The sequence below is a fragment of the Aptenodytes forsteri genome, unplaced genomic scaffold (genome assembly GCF_000699145.1).
Source record: "Aptenodytes forsteri isolate BGI_AS27 unplaced genomic scaffold, ASM69914v1 Scaffold340, whole genome shotgun sequence".
NCBI classification, from domain to species: domain Eukaryota; kingdom Metazoa; phylum Chordata; class Aves; order Sphenisciformes; family Spheniscidae; genus Aptenodytes; species Aptenodytes forsteri.
Window position 1 is genome coordinate 178772 of NW_008795441.1, and position 20674 is coordinate 199445.

The 20674-nt window shown below is 37.8% G+C and overlaps 1 protein-coding gene across 1 annotated transcript in view; it reads right to left on the reverse strand.

The window, feature by feature from the left end:
- The window catches only part of ZNF804A (zinc finger protein 804A), a 37375-nt gene extending 34726 nt beyond the window's left edge, over nt 1-2649 (reverse strand). Inside the window, exon 1 of the mRNA XM_019472533.1 lies at nt 2428-2649. Within this exon, the coding sequence (XP_019328078.1) occupies nt 2428-2649 (222 nt within the window). The remainder of the gene's footprint in view (nt 1-2427) is intronic.
- Between the last annotated feature and the right edge of the window lie 18025 nt (nt 2650-20674).

Here is a 20674-nt window from a genome sequence, read left to right on the forward strand (position 1 = left end):
CATTTTCTCTGATAAACCATCCCATGGCTTAGATGGTGTGATAACAGAATGCTCAATTAGAATTAAATACAGCTTTTCAGAACAGCTGGGATGAACTCAGGTTTAGACAGAGCTCTCATCCATTTGATCATATAGAAACCACTGTCAGGTGCTGGAATCACTGAAACTGAACTGGCTGCATATGCTTACAACTATCCTTGGATCATGGGAAGCTTTTTGTGGTAAGTGCTTCCCCCTACCTGTCCATTATTAGTAGAAAGGTGTGATCAAAGGGAGAAAGAGAAAAATATGAAGCAAAATCCAAAGACAGATTATCTGTTCCTCTCACCCCTACTGAACCGCTGGAAAACTTCTGCCATTGAGGTAGGAAGTTTCAAGACAGAAATCAGAGCATTCAACAGTAGCACCTGCAAATGGCTCTAGCACACTTGGTTAAATTAGGTTACTCAAAAAAAAGCACATGGTATTAAGTTCCTTGAAAACTGAACAAATCTGAGTGAGCCTGCACTGCAGCATATGCTTCCTGCCCCCTTTTTCACCTGAAATATGGGAAGAGGAATGGTTTTTCTTTATAACACCAGTAGAAACCACCACAAAAACACACTCCAGAAGAGTTAACTTAATGCTTTAATCTCAGGAATCGATAGTCTTATTTGCCAGTAATGTTACAAAAAATTATTACTTCACCCAAACAAGCATCCATACAATTTTTTCTACTGGACAACTAGAAACTTTTGTCTGATTTCCTACCAGGGAGATTAGAGTTGTGGATGTCTTACAGAGGAAGAGGATGGCTTCCTGCGTTTCACCAAACACATCCACAAAGCCACATGCAAACACGGACACACACAGGCCCCCTACACAAAAGATGGAGAGGTAGGATCTGCCGTGCTCCGTCAGATGCTAGTGCAGTGCCCACCATCTCCTGTCTAAAGCCATCAGAAAACCAGAATAACTAATGTGAACCACTGGAAACAAGTCCCTGTTCAGTCTTACACCTGACCTCAGTTTCAAAATCAATTTTTCATCAATACTCAATAGAGGAACGAACAAGGCAGCCTTCAGGTTCTCATTTGAAAGTGCTTCAGAGCCCTTAAAAATTAATAAATAAAAACCCTAAGAGAGTTCAAGTGGGGAAGACTCTGCCCATCACTTCTGTTTTCCTGCCTTCCATCAATGAGGTGCTGCTGTGTGAACATAACACCTGAGGAATCAGTTCCAGATGTATTTTAACTATTAACAACTCATAATAAATATCTATAGGATGCAATGAAGCTACCTGCTAATTTCTTATCTAATACATCTTTCCCTCCAGCTTCTCACAGATTGCTATTGGTTCTGAGGTCCACATCTCTGTAGTTCTCAAAACTAAATCTAACACTCACGCTGACAGTGTAAATTATGGGCTAAATAAAAATACCAGTGAGAGAGAGAGGGAAGTGTTTCAGGGAGAAGTGCTGAAGGAAAGAAAAGCAAATCATTGGCTTACATAATACAGATATAAAACACGTGTAGCAACTCATCTATGTTCACCCTGAGCAGAATTACAGGACAAGGGGAGATTCAATTAGAATGAAAAGCAATCAATCCAGATCCACAACCATATGATTTCACCAGGTAAAATAAAAAAGATACAGAATAATTACCAGCTAAGTGGAATAAGTAGAAATTTCCTGTACAGTTATTACACATCTTTACATTATTGTTACATATCTCTTCGGTGGAGTCAAGATGCATTGTATTTTCCTCTGAATTACATAGTCCTGGCTCCTCCAGAGACGAAGACGTTGCACTGGGATGCATTGCCTCTCTTGTTATGTGGAAGCACTGCTTTTTTGTTACTACAGTAGGACACACAACTTGGAGGTGCAGTGATAAAATGTGGTGGTAAAAATGTAAATACCAATGTTTTAAAGCTCACACATAGCTTATTGTGAGCTGAGCCAGAAACTTTTCATTACCACATTTTTTTTTATATTCAATGCATTTAAGTAAAATCATAGCCCATTTCAGAACTTACCTGCACTAAAAGAAAATTTACCAAAGAGCATGTCAAGTTTCCTATCCACATCTGTTGCAACAAATGCTTCCCAGTAAGTCATCTCTTAGGTATACCACAGTATTTATTTATGTGCAAAATTAAACTGATAACAAGGAAATTGTACATTTACACTTTTAATCATATTTTTCATCATTTCCTGTTCCTCTTCACAGTTGAACTGTTCACATTTCCCTTTCTTTCCATCTCAGAATTTTTGACTGTAAAATCTTCATGTTAAGATTTGTTTCTAAGAAAACAGTGTATTTTGCTTCCCAGAACCTGAAATTTGGGCACAACTCAACTGTGATTTCCAAGCTCGCCTGAAGGACATCTTATTTCATTATCTACCTGAAACTAAGTTGAAGTAGTGAGCAGATTCCTCTTACCTGTTTGTGAGCATGATCATAAGAGTTAATGTGATTGTCAAACTCCTGGTGTTTATAGTACTGCTTGTCACAGAGTTCACAGTAGAAGTTGGCTTTAAGATCTTCCAGAGCTTTTGCTATCGTGTTTTTCTTTTCAGCATAATCCTGGAGGGGGGCAGGAAAAAGTAATTTTAGTTTTGCCTTTGATGCTGCGAATGGATTTTGTGCTCTGCAGTTAATCATATTTGTAAACATTTACACACCTCTGTAACTAAAAGCCTTCACATATTTGCTGTGTTACACTGCACATATTTACTGTATATGCTGTGAGGCTGAAGATTTGCACACTTCAATTTGCTATACAGTTGCCAGCTCCCCTTAGGGGCTCTATCAGACGCTAGAAGGAATTCCCCAGGTTCTGTCTAAATACAAATATTTATCATGCTGAAGGCTATTTTCTAGTTAATTTTGATCCAAGACTCACTGCTCCAAAGATCTGCTAGGTAATACACCCAAGCACAATAAGGATGAAGATACAAACTGCAATAATTTAGTTATCAGGCTTTTACAAGAAAGTACGCTTACTAAAAAGAAAACAAAATTAAAGAAGCCCTACTGGGTCCTTCTTGAACACGTGTACACATGAAAACGTGAGGAACACTTTCATAGCTGAGATGTAATGAGTATCTTCCATAGCTTTGTTATTTGTCATCCAATATTAGAAGGAGAAACACATATCTCCATTTACCATACATTAGCAAAAGCATTACAAACAACCTTGCTTACCATTTATGAGCAAATTGTATACAAGTAGTATTTATTAATTTCCTAAATACATTGATGATAACATGGCCTGTTCTGAAAAAGCATGGAAATGGTCTGTCATCTCAAATTAGTTTAATACCAGTTAAACATTGAACATGTATAACTTCAGTGCAATGACTCCTGCTTTTGACACGTCTGTCTGGGATAGAATCACATCCTGAAATCCCAAATGCGGCAAATATTGTTTAAGAAAATACACTCCTTTGATTTGTTTCACAAAATGTCATCACTGTGAGCTCTTTGGAACTGACCCTAAATTCCCCTTGTTTCTGTCATCTTCCTTGTTTGGTTAGATTAAGATAAAAGATGATCTCGTAATCAGAACACCCAAAACTGAGTTAATTTGGGGAAAAAAAGTCCCTATTCACTAGCAGTTTTTACAGCTTAGAACTCATATACTTCCAATATATTTTTGGGAGTTTAAAATGGAAAATTTATGTTTATCAGATTAGAATATTTTCATAACAATGATGCTTATTAAAAAAAGACAGGAATAAGAGTCATACAATTAGAATTACATCCACAAAGTACTTATTTAAAATAGTACTTTAAATATAATTCAGCATGATTGGACTGCTAGCAAACACCGTTGATTCATACCCAAACTGAGGCACTCTCTCATCAAAATTTCGTCCATTAAAAGAATTGCAAAAGTCACTTCAGGGTGGTGTTTTGAATACTGGCTGACACGCGAGGAATTCACACGTTTCTAAAATGATGTTTCATAAAATCTGTTTCGTTTAAAAGCAAAGTGAGTTAGCATTCTATTTCAAGAAACAGCAGTATTTTACACTTTGAAATATATTTATGCTGTGTGGAAACCTAGCCTGGAAACTCTGCATTTAGTTCTTGGTAGCAACTAGTAAGAAACTACAGGTTTTGAACCACTTCAATTATTACCAAGATGCCTATGTTTAGGAAAGCAGTGGAGACAGCATATAGAGACCCTATGACATACACTCATTGAAACACTTGAAAAGTAATTCTCATAGTCTACAAAGGGATGCCACCTAATTTTGCTTTTTCAAAACACAAAAAAGAAAATTCTGGATTTGGGGGAACTATCAGAACTCTGAAATATTATATATGACATCTGTGAAGGACGAGAGTGAATGTGATGGATTCTAAGACAAGAACAGTGAATTGAATAGTAATTTTTCCTTACATAAAGATCTCACGCCATGTTGTTGATTAACCCTCAAGCAAAATTTTGCAAGACTCGCACACTAATGTAGCATAATACCTTGAATAAAGTTACGTAACTTCATTGGTGTTCCTCTTGACATAAAGCACCATTTTTGAAATAATATAGAATCATAGAATCATTGAGGTTGGAAGAGACCTCTAAGATCATCGAGTCCAACCGTCAACGTTTGTTCTGTGCCACAAAGGATACGGTTTCACGTATCGCCCAACCATCAGTTTTCTCTCCACAAAGTCCTGTTTTAGTAACTTATTTGGGGAGTTCTGCAGCGGGGCTCCTCAGATGAGTAAGGATTGCAAGAACAAGATTCTGCTCTTGGTGTACATTGACTTTTTACCCTCTAAGTATATGTCAGGCTGCAAGAGCTGTGGTTTATCTCAGTAGGGAAAAATCAATGACTCACATTTCCACAGAAAGAAATGTAATTTCCAGTCTCATAGCAACTGTCCTTTCAACAGTTTCAAACCTTCTGTGACAAAATGTTTAACACTCACCGATCATCTTTTAATGCTCTAGGCTGGTCCGCCCACTCACCCCACCTAAAAGCATGCGTTTTTACATCACTAAATCCCCCAATATTGGAGGGGGGATGCTGTCAAGACATGTTGAACAGTTAAATATAAAATCTTAGAAATGAGAGAAGTGTGACTGACTGTATTATATGGAGACGGAGTGACTTTTGCAGGGTTTAAAATTCAAAACTGTGATCTCTGTGCTTTGATTTTGAGTCCCTGTTTTGTTTTTATACACCTTCAGACGTTTTAAAATAGGTTTGGCTGGTAGCTTGGGTAAAATATTTTGGAAAATTATTTTACTTAGAGCAAGGTATTCTTCAGTATAAATGCTTCACCTTGGTTTTCTTCCTAGATCTCATGACTTGTTTGTTTTCATGAAAAACCAGGAAATTCAGTAAACACATTTGACAGTAAACTTCAGCATGGGGTAGGTCTGAACCGGTGCTGACAGACGGTTGGACTGCAGGTGTTGTCAGGGCGAAATGGGACTTGTCTCCTGTTCCGAAACGGGGGTTCGTGCCGCTCTGGGCTCCGAGGCCTCGAGAGGCGGCGTGCTGGGTGCTGTGCTCGACCTGCCCAAACCCACGGGGCGGGTGGAAAGGCTCCCACCGTGTCTTTCCTCTCTTGTCCCCGTGCGAAGGCGTAACAATGCTCGGGGTATCGTAGGGGAAGTAACAAAAAATGCTGTGCTATTCCATAATAGAAAGTGACATCAAAGGACAAAGAACTAATTAAAAATGTCCAAATAAGGCTAAAAGCATTATGCACTGAGATTCTCTAAAATATCCGTGGAAGTTGGGCACCTATCTGCTGTTCAAATTTATCATTAACTGAATTTAACTCGTTATTTTTCTTGTAGTTGATTATGGAAGAGGTGCACAAGAGCAGCAGTAACAGTTCAGTGACGCCTTCACAAACATCAGCTGTACAAGGTACAACACTACAGGCAGCTCAGCTCTCTCATATTGCTCAACAGGTAAAGCCTGGGCCAAATCTCAGCAAACATTTGAGGTAGTTAAGAGCCGTTTTTTATGTACTACAAACTATATTAATTCTTGAGTTTTAGAAACACGCAGAGAAGAAAAAACAAAAGAAGGTTGAGAAAAATGTACTTGTTTGTTGATGGACGACACAAAATTCTGCCTGTTAAAGACTGAGGCAAAGAAGGCATTGAGTACCTCAGCCTTCTCCTCAGCCTTGGTGACAATGTTGCCCCCCGCATCCAGTAAAGGATGGAGATTCTCCTTGGCTCTCTTCTTGTCATTAATATATTTGTATACTTATTATATAGCAGAATCTAACCTGAATGCAATTATATTTGACATGCCAATGCATCCTAATGGAGCAGAGACACTGGAACCCCATGAACAACTTTACTGCAAAGTAATAAAATCTCATCATGATCTTGGGGTTTCTACTACTAAATTACTTCAGCTAGGGTTCTTCAGGGGGTAGGGTTAATTTTACATCACAACATTACATCACAGTTTCAGAGGCAATGTAGAGAATGTCATCACATCATCTAAATTAGATGCAAATAAGTAGATGGAATATAATAACGGAGCTCGATCATGCATGAGGGAGGGGAAAAACAGGACTTTTAAATGACAAGAACCAAAAGTATTTCACCGTAGGAACATAGGAATGGCTGTATTGGATCAGGTCAAACTTTTGAACCCGTTTAAGATTTTATTCTGTACAACTAAGGAAAGTGACCCTTAACTAAGGACCGTTCCCTTTGCTTTGCAGCTGTGTTCTGCTACTTTCAGTTGTTGCATATTGGAAAAGGTCATAAACGCACATTTTTTAATTCCCTTTGACGGGGTCATTCATAATTATATAACCCCCCCCACACACACTGTCTCTCAGGCATCGCTCTCTGAATGGTATAGTTCTAGTTTATTCAGGCATTCCTTACATCAAGGCCACTCATCACGTCTGCTTGTTCTTTTCACAGCCTCCAAAAGAAGACATGATAATGCGATATACCATGGTGCCATGCAGTACTATGTTAATAGTCTCTATTTTCTACCCTATTCCTTTTTGTAGTAAGTCTTAACATATGATTTTTTTAAAACCACGATAAAGCACTAAACCAACATTTTTATAGAACTCCTTTATGACCTACATCCTTTGCTGCCGTATAATATTTTGCTGGCAGGAGATGTTTCTATCCAACTACTAAACTTCACCTGACCTTAGAAACTTCATGTTTCTTCAGTGGCAGCAATGGCCATTAACAAACCTCATGGCTGAGGTACCAGGTTTGGGATCCAAGCATGGTTAATAGCATTAACTATTAATTGTGGGCAGTGAAGTATCTATCTACAACAGGAATATATTTGCAACAAAAATTTCTAAAGAAATAGTAGCAGAAGTGTTTATTTTTTACAACATTTTGCATTGTGTTGCACTTCAAACAATCATGAAACACAAAAGAAGGTAGTTCCTTCATGTTAGCCCCTAAGACTACCGGATGAGACTTACCAATTTTATTTTAATCTGGTGGGAAAAGATATTGAATCACCTCTCCAAACATCTTTGTTAGTCCTTTCCAAGACTTCAACTTATTGTATTGCACATGTACTCACAAAAAAACCCCTTAATAAAACCCTTAATGGAGGGTGTTCAGGAGATTCCCTATGGCCGTGGGATCCCCCAGGCTGTGTCAGGATTGAGGGCAAGTTCCTGTTGCTGCTTGGCATCGGGAGCCGAGGAAAGTCTGATTTCAAGGATGAATGACGAATGGAAACAGGAGAATAGAGGCTGCTGGTTCTCTGCCTGCTAGGCTATTTCTACTGATTTCGCAAGGAGTACTACCTTGGAAGAGAAGGCTTTTGTGAGCTCTATTGATTTTGATGAGGGATAACTGCCCAAAAACTGACAATAAAAAAATTACAGTCCCTGGACCTTGATAGTACTGGGCAATGGATCGCAGACAGAAATGATCAGAAAACTTATTGGAGAGAAATATTACTGAAGTAGCAGCCAAAAAACTCACTTAAAATGGTTAAATATGATCAAGCTTAGTCTCAATTTTGTCAAGATTTGCAAGCCATCCTGGAAGTTTTAAAAGAACTTTGAATTATGATTCAGCTTGGTAATGAAACTCAGAACTGAGCGTCACTTAGTTTCATTATTTTTTTCCTGAAAGGCTTATTATCTGAAAGCCTACAGCTATAATTCACTGTAGCTATTTTTCATAATTTATATGAAAGATCTCTAATAAGTGATCACATCTATCAGCTGGCTTTATTTCTCTAAATCCATCTTCTCCATCCTCTGAAGCCTTAAGCCTGAGCAAATGCTACTGCAAATGTCTGATAAATTGGATTAAGAGCAGGCTTCATCCACAGTGGGGCTACCTGTAACTACCTAGACTGGACTTTCTGCTCCCATTATACGAGAGAAAAAGAAGGAAAGCTACAGAAACACTACACATTTTACATAGATAACTTTGGAGACTGGAATGGATGCCTCAATCCAGTGGATATTTTTATGGAGTGCACTTCAGGCTCATACTTCTACTGTCTGCAGAAAGGTCAGCTAGAAAAAAAAAGAGTGTGAAATTATAATCCATCATCTACGAAAAAAAAGTAAGAGTGTGAAATTATAATCCATCATCTACTCCATGGTGATTGCCAGTGTGAATATTCTTACTTTACAATAAATGTGAGCTCCTTTTATTGCAGTAAGCTATTCTGCATTTACTGTAGACTTAAAAGGGTCAGGCTTGCAGTCACTGCAAAGTAAAATGTATTACAGAAATAAACCCCTTCTTCAGGATAATTTACTGGTATAGTCATCCCAGAGAGGATTAGACTGCTCTGGTCTGATCTTCTGGATTAGACCACATTAGACCTGACAGATGTTCTAGTGTAACCTTGTTTCACAAAAAATATTTAAAGCATTTTTTTCTGTCCCAATAACTAAAAAAAAAAAAAAGCAAAATTATATTTTGAACATTGTCAAAAAACTCGAGCTAATACTCTTGATTTGGCAAAACTACTCTATGTATTAGCTGTATTTATATGAAAGAATCTGCCTAAAAATATGCTGTTACCAAAAAAAAAAGAAAAAAAAAATCAAGGGAAAAATCAGCCATGGCTTAAGAGCACACTTCTCTATAGTGAATTAATTGCGATACCCGTGGGCACAATTAACAATGGATTCCTTAATTTCTGGTATATTTACTAGGTATTATAAAGACAGTACAAAGAAGCAGATTTCACTGAATAAAATGTACAATTTACTAACATCTCCTCTGCTACCAATCTTGGTATTACTTGGTACTTTTTTTTTTTTTTGTAATATCTTCGCATATCACTTTTTTCCTCATGTAAGCAGTCTGTACATCACCCACTGAGGCACCTGAAGGAATAAATAAAAATAGAATACATTAATAATATTAATGCAGTCTAGTACCGAATCTAATTATTTATAAGGTTCTTGTCCTCATCAAGGTGGTGAGACTAAAGCTAAAGGCAATCAGATGCATTGATCAAATTACTCATTGATCTTAACAAATTCATTTCCAAGCAATATATAGTGAGTTTCAGTTTCATACCAAGTTTACAAGGAAACTGGTTGGGAAAATAAATACCAAGAATATTGTCAGATCTTTTTGATTACCTTACATGAAACTCTCCCATTAGCTGTGAGATGTGATAGCGACCTAAAACTCACAAGGCCATGAACATCAGATGTTATTTCCTTGATTTCTTGCTCCCTTCTGACATTCTCCTTTCAGGCTAAGGAGTTTCCGCCAGCAATGACTCCACTGTTTCAGTGCTCCACTGCAATGGACGAGGATGGGCCCAAGGAAGAAGTGGTATCCTGATGACCCCTACGTTAATGGAACATCAGAGGCTGAAAAAACCCCACCCTACCTTTACTTTCTCTTCAAGATTACCTGCAGACAACCGATTCCAACCAAAACACTTATTATGTACAAGAGAGCTAATCAGTATTCTGTTACATGCATACTTGAAAATGCTATTGAAAACAGCAAATAATTATAAAACTGGTTTCTCAGCTTCCTAATAAACACACAGACAGTATTTCACATTTAGATAAACACCCTAGCATTAAGATAAATAACACAGTGAAATTAGAAGGAAATAGCAAAATTTATTCCAGTTAGTGCTGTTTGCTTCCTAATGCCATCCTCATTGTTTTGAAACACCAAATTTGTTAACCATATACCTACTAATGCAAACAGCTGAATTCCGCCCCCCCTGCACTAAATAGAGTGAGAGGGATGTGAACAGGGACAGAGCTGGACTCAGTGGAGAGCAAAGCAATGCAGAACAGTGTCCTGTAATGTTAAGATTGAATTAACTTGAAAGGAAGCTTATGATGAGACAGCAATTCGTTATCAGATTTGTCTGTCTCATTAACTTACTTAAAGCACTTATACTGTATAATTACTTTTAACTGGGACTCAAAATGAAACTTGATTGGGGTTTTTTGCCATTAAAACTAACTGTTGTGCATAGATCTGTAGAATTACTTATTTATTCTAGTGCTTTAAAACCTACTTCCAGGCAGAGCATGCACTTATAAGGTGAGAGTGCTGGCCACAAGTCTTTGCTTGGATACTTGTATTAAGAAGAAACTCTTTATCACTGCTTATGAGAAAGCATGGGTCTAATTATAACGGAGAAAAAATTATCTACCCCATCTCTACCACTAACCTTTTGAAGTCCATACAAGGCGGAACTGAAGAAGGCTTTGCTGTAGAAAAGAAAGAAGGTTTAACTCCAGATAATATCTTCTTCACTGAATGTTCATCCCTGTTCAATGATAAGCAAGGGAAGAAGGAGCCTGGTATTAATCTCCTTTACTCCTCTACGTTAAATAGTCCAGTCACACACTTTAATTAGAGCAGATTTTTCATTTAAAAACATCCTGGGGTTGATTTTTGGTGTTTAATTTCCTTATAGCAGGCATGTAGACATCTAAAGATTTTCATAGCTACTTAATGTAATTTCATTGACAGGTAAGTGTCTAATGTAATTAGACTCTTCAGGAAAATCAAGTTTTTCTATTTGATCCTTCCAGCGCCACGCTAAACTAAATGAAGTGCCTTTTAACCCTGCAGAACTTGCAGCCCTGGAGACGGACTGAAAAATCCCTCTTGAACATGAAAACCGAGCACTGGAACAAATGTCAGTGTTCATGCCCAGCAGCCCTCAATCCGAAGGGGGTATGACCACATCTTGCGTAAGGTGTTTCAGGACCTGAGGAAGGGCAAAGGACAAGGCAAGGGGAGTTGTTTGTTTATTTCACCTCAAGTTAACTGACTGCCAATTGACCAGCTGCTATTAATTTGTATTTTTAAGGTTGCTCTAGAGCTCTTCAAGCTTTAATTTGTTGGTGAAGTTAGGTTTTGATCTAGTAAAAATTGCCAGTAAAGTTGGCTGGGACATCGGGGAAACAGAAAATTGGACCCCATCTTATTATATTTAATTTTGAGCATGTGATTGATCTATGAGACAACTTAAACATTAAAATCTGCATACCTGTATTTTCAGGATGAGAGTTCTTGGTGATTATCACGTTCAGTTTTCCTAGCTTTGGCTGCTGGGCTTGACTGTAATAATTTTTTTTTTCCTGCAAGATTTTTATCATGATCCTCTATAGTGATTTTTTTTTTTTTTTGCTAAGTTTTCAAAACTTTATTTTTCCTGTATTTTCTCTTTTCTGCTTCTGCTCATATTTAAAAAAAAAAAATTAAGGGAAAGCAAAAGGGAATATAATAATCTTTGTATTGAAATCAAGATGTTTCTGTCCCATTTTGTTCCTCTCAAGAACACAGCTTCTCCACGACTGTTTAAAATTGCAATCTGTTCTACTTTCAAACAAATCTGAAACTTTGTTATTTAAATATGAATCAATGTCTTAAAAATGTGAGCATTATATTTGCCCTACTGAGGAAGTTTCAAACCGTATTTTAAATTCAATAGGTCCACTGCATTTTCACAGCCAATGTGTTTGTTAGGAGCAGAGCACTGCTGAACTGTGCATGGTGCCTATGGAAGTAAGTGCTCCTGGAAATCCCCCCAGCAGGCTCAGTGATTTTTCTTTACAGACCCTTTTACTGATTCCATTTTACTATGGCTTTCCAGGCCATTAAACCTTTTCATGCAAATTTACTACCTTTTTATAGCTTCAGGGACCCATCATGACTAGCCTTACAGTGTGTGCTTTGAAGTTATGTGCCACGAGCACTTAAATACCCAGCCATTGAAAAAGATACCTTAGAACTGGGCCAGGTCTGAAACACTCCTAGGCAGGTTTGTGAGCCTGCCCAACAAGTCCTGGACGCAGATAGGAAACAGTTCTAGCTGCAATCCAGAAGGACGGTCTATTCTGATATATAGCTGATGGTCTGTATCAGCTTATCCCACTGGAAAGAAGTATCTCTCGTGCAGATGTTTGGTTATTAAATGGAATACATCCTGTAGGGCTGGACCAATGTACTTTTAATTTTAGGTAAGAAAACCACCACCACCACAACAAACTCCCTAAGCCACTAGGAATTACTCTCCTGAGCTCCTTCAGTTGTCCAATTATGAATATGTACGAGCTTAAGATCTGCATTATGATGCAATATGACACAGTAAATATTTATTTTCCTAAAATTAATCCTCAGTCTTGCCGTAGTCAGAAAAAGACTTCATCTGAACACAAAAAAGTGGAGGAAAAAAACCCCAAAACATCATTTCTTTTGGCATCTTTAAATAATGCAAATAAATCTTTCTACTCACAAGCCCACGGAAAAAGTTTGTCCTAATGGGAAATGGAATTAAGTTTAAATTTGCCATAGAGAAAACTCCTTGAAAAAAATCCTTCTAAAAATTCCTTCTAATTTTGGGTTGATTCAAAATACTCTTCACAAGCAGTAATCAAGCGTGATGAAGATGCTCAGTCTAAGTGAAAAGACAGTAACACTACCCAGACAAAGAGAAATGAGGCTGTAAGAACAGTGCTTTGCAAACGCACAAACTGGTGTTGAAGATCTTGTTCTTTCATTTCTGAGATTGTTTTGTAAGCTGCCAAAGTATGAGAAGAGCCCTGCAGGAGCCCTGATTTACCTTAGTGGATCTACGCTAGCTAAATAATGAGTGACCTTATTGCAGTCTTAAACCCAGATATAGCATCTTTGAGATGAGATGGGCCTGGTCTTTGTTCTTATTGAAAAGATAATAAAAAATGTTGCAAACTTCTGAATGACCCTGGGTTTAAAAAAAAAAAAAAAAGAGGAAGGAGATTGGAGTAAGCGTCGCTGCCACTGAAGCAGCAGTCTATATACTAAATACAGTAACTGATGACCCATGGCAAGTATCTTTTTTCCAATGACTTTTAATGAGTTTTTCTTTTTTATTTGTGTGAGAAACAAATGGCAGATGGAGCATTTATAATGCTGTGATCCTCACCTATACAAAAAGTTATCTGAATAGATGCAACTCATGAGAATCGCTACTTTATGTGAACGATAATACTTAAGCTTTGAAGACTTTAGGCCATAAAGTTGGATAGTTGATACTCAATAATTTCAATAAAAGGGAAAGACAGCGGACGCTTAATAAAAACAACACTTAAGGCTCATAAGTGCATAAAAGCCTGATTTTAACTCCACCTCCTGGCCACAGAGGAGAAGAAAAGGTTTTGGTTTATCTGATACTTTTCACCTTTGTATTGGAAAATGGGGAGAAAACGAAGGACTGCGGTACAGCTATGTGTCAAGATACACTGTTGGGCAAATGCTTCTGAAGTTAAGAGTGTCAGATACAAAAAAGACACGAGAAAGCACTTTTATCGATCTCTTCACTGTCTACCTACCCAGGCAAGTGTTCAGTAACAGCCAGCCCTGCAACGAGGATAGCCAAATTCAAATGTCTTACATCCAGTATCTGTACACGAGCTGATGGAAAATACCTAAAAATGACTGGCCATTACCACCAATGACATTTCCAAGGAGACTCTTAAAACAGCATCAGGACTGCAGCCATGCTCTGTACCGCTTTGCTGCCAGCAGTGCTGTATGTGTGGCACCTTTCACTGCGAGATGAACGCACGAAGATGAAGCATTTACCCACACTGCCCATAATCATTAGCTGTGTTTAAAGAGGTGCAGAGAAAATGAGCCACGTGCACAGAACAGTCACAGCTTCCTCAAAAATATCACACTGAAACCCATACGTTTGCACAAAGGATACATTTAGACTGATCCTTCGTCACACTATTCCATTTTTCTCCATTTTCTGTCCTGTTTTCTGCATAGCAAATTGTCAAAAAACCCTAAAGTTGAGCAAAAATGCAGTGAATGACATGCAGAGAAAATGAGCCACGTGCACGGAACAGTCACAGCTTCCTCAAAAATATCACACTGAAACCCATACGTTTGCACAAAGGATACATTTAGACTGATCCTTCGTCACACTATTCCATTTTTCTCCATTTTCTGTCCTGTTTTCTGCATAGCAAATTGTCAAAAAACCCTAAAGTTGAGCAAAAATGCAGTGAATGACATGTTGTCATGCTGTCAGGTAAAGAAATGTGGTTTTAAATACATTTTCAATATACACTCACAAAGGCTCAAGACCAGACTAGAGACCGAGATCTGACTGAAGCTCGAGGGACTATTTCTGCCCATCTGTCACACACTGCAGCGCTCAGAGCCACTATCAGAGAGGGAGATGCTAGACCACAAACCCTATGTGAGCAGTGCTAATACACTTGTCTCGACCTTTGCTAATAACAGGGACATTGCAAAAACCATCAGGCCCAATTTGAAACTCCGGCACGAAAAGTATTCCACGTATCTTACTGACGATTTCTATTTGAGCGGTGCCTATAGGTTCCCATTGCTTCAGGGACTCTGAACAGAATATAAAAGACAGTTTTAGAGTCCCCAGAAGTTGAAGTGGTACCTTATAGGTACCTCCTCCTCAATAGCAAGGCTTCTTCTCTATGCCTAGTTACTCCTCCTTGGTACCAGCACACTTGTTTGCAGGAACATGCATTTATTTAGACCAGCAAGCTGATTTAGGTTAAAAATACTTCTTCAGGGGAAAAAAAAATATGTTTAATTAAAATCTGAATCAGTTCACATATCCAGTTAAGCGGTGTTCAGCTCCATCACCACCATGCCAGAACAAACAACAGGGTGGTTGCATGAGATATGGAACAAGTGAGAGAGCTGGCCAAGACTGACCAACTCTATTACAGGGGGAATCAAAGCTAATAGCAAAAGTGTAAGGTCCAAAAGAAATTAGTGCAACAACTGAAACTAAAAACGAAGACTCCCAATGTGGTGTACTCTGTCTGATAAATGTGCACTTTTAGGTTTCTGTAAAACTATAGAGCTGAAGATCTTTATTTAGTCTTCACGAAGAAGTTGCTATAGAGTTGTGAACTGCTCACCAGTTACAGAAGAAGCATGACCTTAAGGCTCAAGGATCTTCTCATACAACTAGAAAAAAAGATTGGAAGGGAGAAATAATGGCACAGCATGCTAGATAGAAACGTATATCGAGGAGATGCCAGCATTAGTGGTTAGCTCGAGGCATTCGGTAAAAGAAACAGATTTCTTGCGTGCAAGTGCTGATTTTTTTCAAAGGTTTCAATATTCTTGGACTATTCAATTCTTTCTTAGTCCTAAGCCATCCCTACCCAGCCAAAAGTTTTCCCTTTTTAGCCGAAAGGAACTCAGCTGCCTTGAAAAAACAAACAGCAGACAAATGCCCCGCGCCACAGAAACTGCTGGATGCACAACAGGCTTTTCCAGCAGTAATCATCGGTGAAACGTATGCAAAATTAGCATTTCTGAGTCCGCTAATCAGTTTTGTTAAAAAGCAACAGTATGTGCAATATTGCTGATATAGGAGTCAGATGAACAGGGTTCCAGCTTATCTACAGTTAATAGTAAACCCACAAAATTTAATATTGCAGTAATATGGCTATTTGTATGGCTATTTGTAAAAAACCCTAAAACTGACATTCTGGATACAGAGCTTAGCAAGGCCTACTTAAAAAACTGATCCTTAAGTATCAGTGAGCAGACAAAAAGTTATATATATTCCCAAACCTTAAAGATCTTTGGATCTCGGACTTTGTTCTTCAAGAAAATAGAGCTCAGCCAGCAACTGCAGCAGCGGTCTGATTTCCTCTGGACCTGAGTTTCAAGTGTGGATCCTCCAACATTTATGAATAATATCCTCATGCTGTGGTCTTTTCCTCTTCCACTAGATCCTCCATCATTGCAAAACACATAAAACTTTGAGATCTTTGCTTCGCTGTTAAGTTAGACTGAAATGTGTTTTCCATTTCATGTATACACACATGTACATTAACACATATACATACAGATTGTGGCAGCATAAATCTAATTTTGGAACCAGAGTTAAGATATGCTACCTAATAGCTAAAGTGATCTACTGTCTTGCTGAGTTTCCTGTAGTAACAGAAACAGATTTGGAAACCTATCAGGCCAGGCTTAATTTTACAAAGAAAAATCCCCGAGGGATATGACCCATGAAAGACAGTGAAATTAGGTAAAACCAGTGTTAGAAAAGTCAGCACAGTGGGGAGCCTCAGGCTGAAGTCTAAACTCAAGGCGGTTTTAATCCTGACCTTACCAGAAAGAAGTGTCAGGACTGTCTTTTCTGCTTTTGGCTTTTCTGCCAAACGCTGTGGGGGGAAAAAAAAAAAAGAGCATAAAAGTGGTAAGGGCTGGAGATGGTAATACTGGTATCAGCACACCTAGTGCTCTGTTCCCCAACCAATATTCAGCCCTTCACTGCCTCTCACAGTGAGGGCACAGACAGCTCTTTTGGATCAATATTCCTGTGGGATTTTAAAATACATTAATATAGCACAGGTTTATCACACACAAAACCCGACATACTAATGTTTTGTTTCTTAAAATTGTGCTAACAGTTACAAGGAATTTTCCTATTTATTATTATATATTTATTATATGTATTCTGGGCATCCAGTGAAAAAAAAATTATTTCTCCGAACTGAATTGCATCATAAAGTAAAATACTTCAAGATGATTAAGTTAGATTAAAGTCTTCTAAGCACTCCAGACAAGCAATTTATTTCTTCCAAACAGGGTGGAAGGGTACTCAGCAGAGGATGCTCATGTTGAAGTTCTGTGTCGAGATGCTGCCAGGAGGTGTTAAATGAAGACAAAGCACTTAGGTGTTTTTCTTCCAATCTCAGCCACAACGATGCAGATGAAGCTTTTATATATGAATATTTTTAATGGCTTACTTAATTTTAAACATTGTTTTATCAAAGTTTTTGGTATATTTTTTTCCCTTTGCATGTCATAAATTTTACAAGCCAAAGTTTAAAATTATATGTTTAAATAGACACATACGTATACACATATATGTGTATAAAAATAAAGTAGATAGCAACTGCATTTATCATCATTAACCTTGTTTTTATAAACAGCTTTTCAATCAGTTTTATCTGCATGAGCACATTAACTCAAATAAAGACGGTGTCCCTGCATACAATAAGACTGCACTGATAGCAAAGGAGCTTGGTCAGCTCTTATAATATGAGTCAGCAATTGTTCTGTGATATCTTTAATTTGTTACAAGCTAAATCCTCTTAGGAGCACCCGCTGGAATCCAAAAGGTCAGACAGGAAAGTGGCAGAAAATCAATACTGACAGCTTCCGTCACCCTCCACAATCTGTATAGCTCTTTCTAAGCTAAATTGCTTCTTTCTAATCTTTCTAATATTTGGCTGCTTGAGCCTTGCTTATGTAACATTAAAAAAAAAAAAGAAAAGAAAAAGAAAAAAGAAACAATTACTTTCCTGAAGAGAAAGTTGTTACCTTTAGCACTAAAAATCAGAACAAAGCCGGTTCTCGGTTGGGGTTTGTGCAGATACTGTTGAGATCAAAGTTGCATTTTCATATAGACACTGTCCAAAGCCACGACAAAACGACTGACTGCACTCCTGTATCAGCTAGAACACTTTTGAGGTGGGTTAGCCCAAAATTTGAAAGACAGATTAATACTAGTTTGGTCCATTTGAATTTCTTATAGCTCTTTAAAAAATACAGTTCCTCTATTTACATGCTTACAAGGGTTAGTATCAAAATGCAGTGAAATACAAATACCAGAAGGCTTTAGATCAAGCTTTAAAAATGGTTTTCTTCCCTACTGTATTTTTAATTATGAATAAATACCACCACTAATAATCAATACATGCAACATGGAGGAAAACATTAATTTCTCAAGAAAGGGATTTTAATATGAAGTAAAGAAAAGGTCATTCTAATCTAAACCAGATTAAAAGTAAAATAAATTAAACATCCCTTTAACTTTGATATGAGAATTTAACAGGTGCTGCAGCTGTTAGCAATCTTCTCTTACTAAAAAAATGCCTTAACAACAATAATAGGAGAAAAATACAGATTTTAGCAGACCGGGAATGACAATTTGTGTCCCTGAAAAGAAAGTTGAAAATACATAGAAAAGAATCAGTTGCTCAGCAGTATCCTGGTTTTATTTGGAGTCTTTCCTTGAGAATGAGACACATGTCTGTTGATTATATTATTTTCTCTGCATCCTGCATTTGTAAGGTTTTTTTTGAACATTTTTTCAGGATTGTGCTCCTGTCACATTAAAATTGGGTTTTATAGCTCAGTAATCACAAGCGAGCAAGTGACGAAAGAAAAGTTGTGATGGTGGCCATCGCTTTGGATTCTTAAATTCTGTTAAATGTTTTCAAACAAGCTACTGAAATACTGATTTTTGTCTTTATTAAAAGAAAAACATTCTTTGGCCAACTCAATTGATACAGCATCTATCTGCACAGAAACGTAGCCTTCAGCAACTGCAATTAGCAGAAATGAAGACCAAACCTACAATATCAACATCTCATCACGTATAAAAGACCCCCTCATGCCCAGGACCAATGGTGCTCCCCAGTACTAGCTCCAGCCAACCAACCACCTATAGCTCCTGGCCTCCAGGTCACCCCCAAACCACCTGTTGACCAAGCACCTTTCCAACAGGAACGGAAGGTGAGATTCCTAACTGATATAAAGCACACAAAGCCCTATAACACAGCACGACACGGATAGGTTATGTATTTTCCCTGGCTGACTTCCTTTAGGAGTTACCAGAAGTCCAAAACCGTCACAAGACTCATTAGGAGAATAACCTATGAGACTGACCGAATCTGACACTTTAAGAGGTTAGAGTTGATGGTATATATACACAAATATTCTCTACATATAGACTATTCCCATTTTGGAAATATCTTACCAAAGGAGGTAGATCTAAAATTATTGCTGTGAATAACAGCTCCTGGAAAAGCAGTAGGAAGAAGTAAAAGTTTTCACTCCTTTCTCTTTCTTGAGCCCAAATGTTCGACTTCTGCTTTAAATGGCAATTCAGCTGCTGAACATAAGGCTTTTAATGTTGACCTTGCATGCTTAATTTTAAAGGCAATGAGAACAGAACAATTTAATAGAAATTCATTGACCTTTTAAAAAGCTTTCCTATACCATTTTCTCTCATAAATGGGTAAAATATTTACTAGCATGAAGCTTTTACTTTTCCCATTAACAAATACTTTTTCCCCTGCCTACTTGATTCTAGTCATAATATTCTTCTTTATGATGTAACTATATGCCACACAAATAATTATGAAATAAAGTATTTTTAAATTGCATTGAAAAGTAATAGAGTCACAAAGAGAAGTAGTAGGCAAAATAGTTCAACAGTATGTAAGTGAAAACGCAAATTCTTTTAATGTATATTTAAATGGCTGTTTGCATAGTCTCAGAGCTCCTTGGCTCTAGCATTGCTTGCTTCAGTCTTTATTCTGGGCAGCTGAGCACTTCAGAAGAAGATGAGCAGAGAGGAGGGCAGCGAAGAGTTGACTCCCAACAGATGTCATCCCACACCCAAGTAACCAACCCCAAAAAGCCCATCCATACCTGAGGGCCTAGCCATTAATGAAGTAATATCTAATCACTTGCAAACAACTGGGTCCACCATCACCACTTATGAGAATACGTCGTAACTAGTCACGGGATTAACAGAAGTTTCTACTGGTGGCAGGGAGCCAAGTAAGCCATCCTGGGAGAAGTTCCCAGCAGAAAGACAGGACCCAGCTCATTCCCACAGGTCCACAGCTGGTGCCTGCAGCAAGCAAATATTGACCTTAATAAAATGATTTTTTTCTGTCCTCTTTTTTTCTCCATATCTTCTGAAATCATGAAACACAAGTTCAAGCATACGCCCCCAACACATTCTCCAATTTTAGGCAGCAGAACCCACGTAGTAATGCTCTTGAAGGAAGACTTAAATAACATTTGCTGTCCAACAAAACATAGCATTTCCTTGTTCAGTTCAAAAACTTCCTTAAAATTGAAAAGTTTGTCTTCTGGGTTTTTTACGTTGTTGTTTTGTTTTTGTTTCCTATCTCTGGAACATTAAAATAATGTTTCCAAAAATCTCTGATTATATAACGCAATATGGTTACAACAATGAAATCTTAGATTTTCAAGTCTTGTTTCTTCTCCAAACGTGATACACATCTACATGATTTTGTATCTATATCTATCTACATATATATATTTGCACCTCTGGTTTTTCATTACAGTGGTTCTCAGTTTTCCCACACTCAGTCAAACAGGTTGAGTTTTGGTGAAGAATTTTTGAACAAAGGATCACAGCAT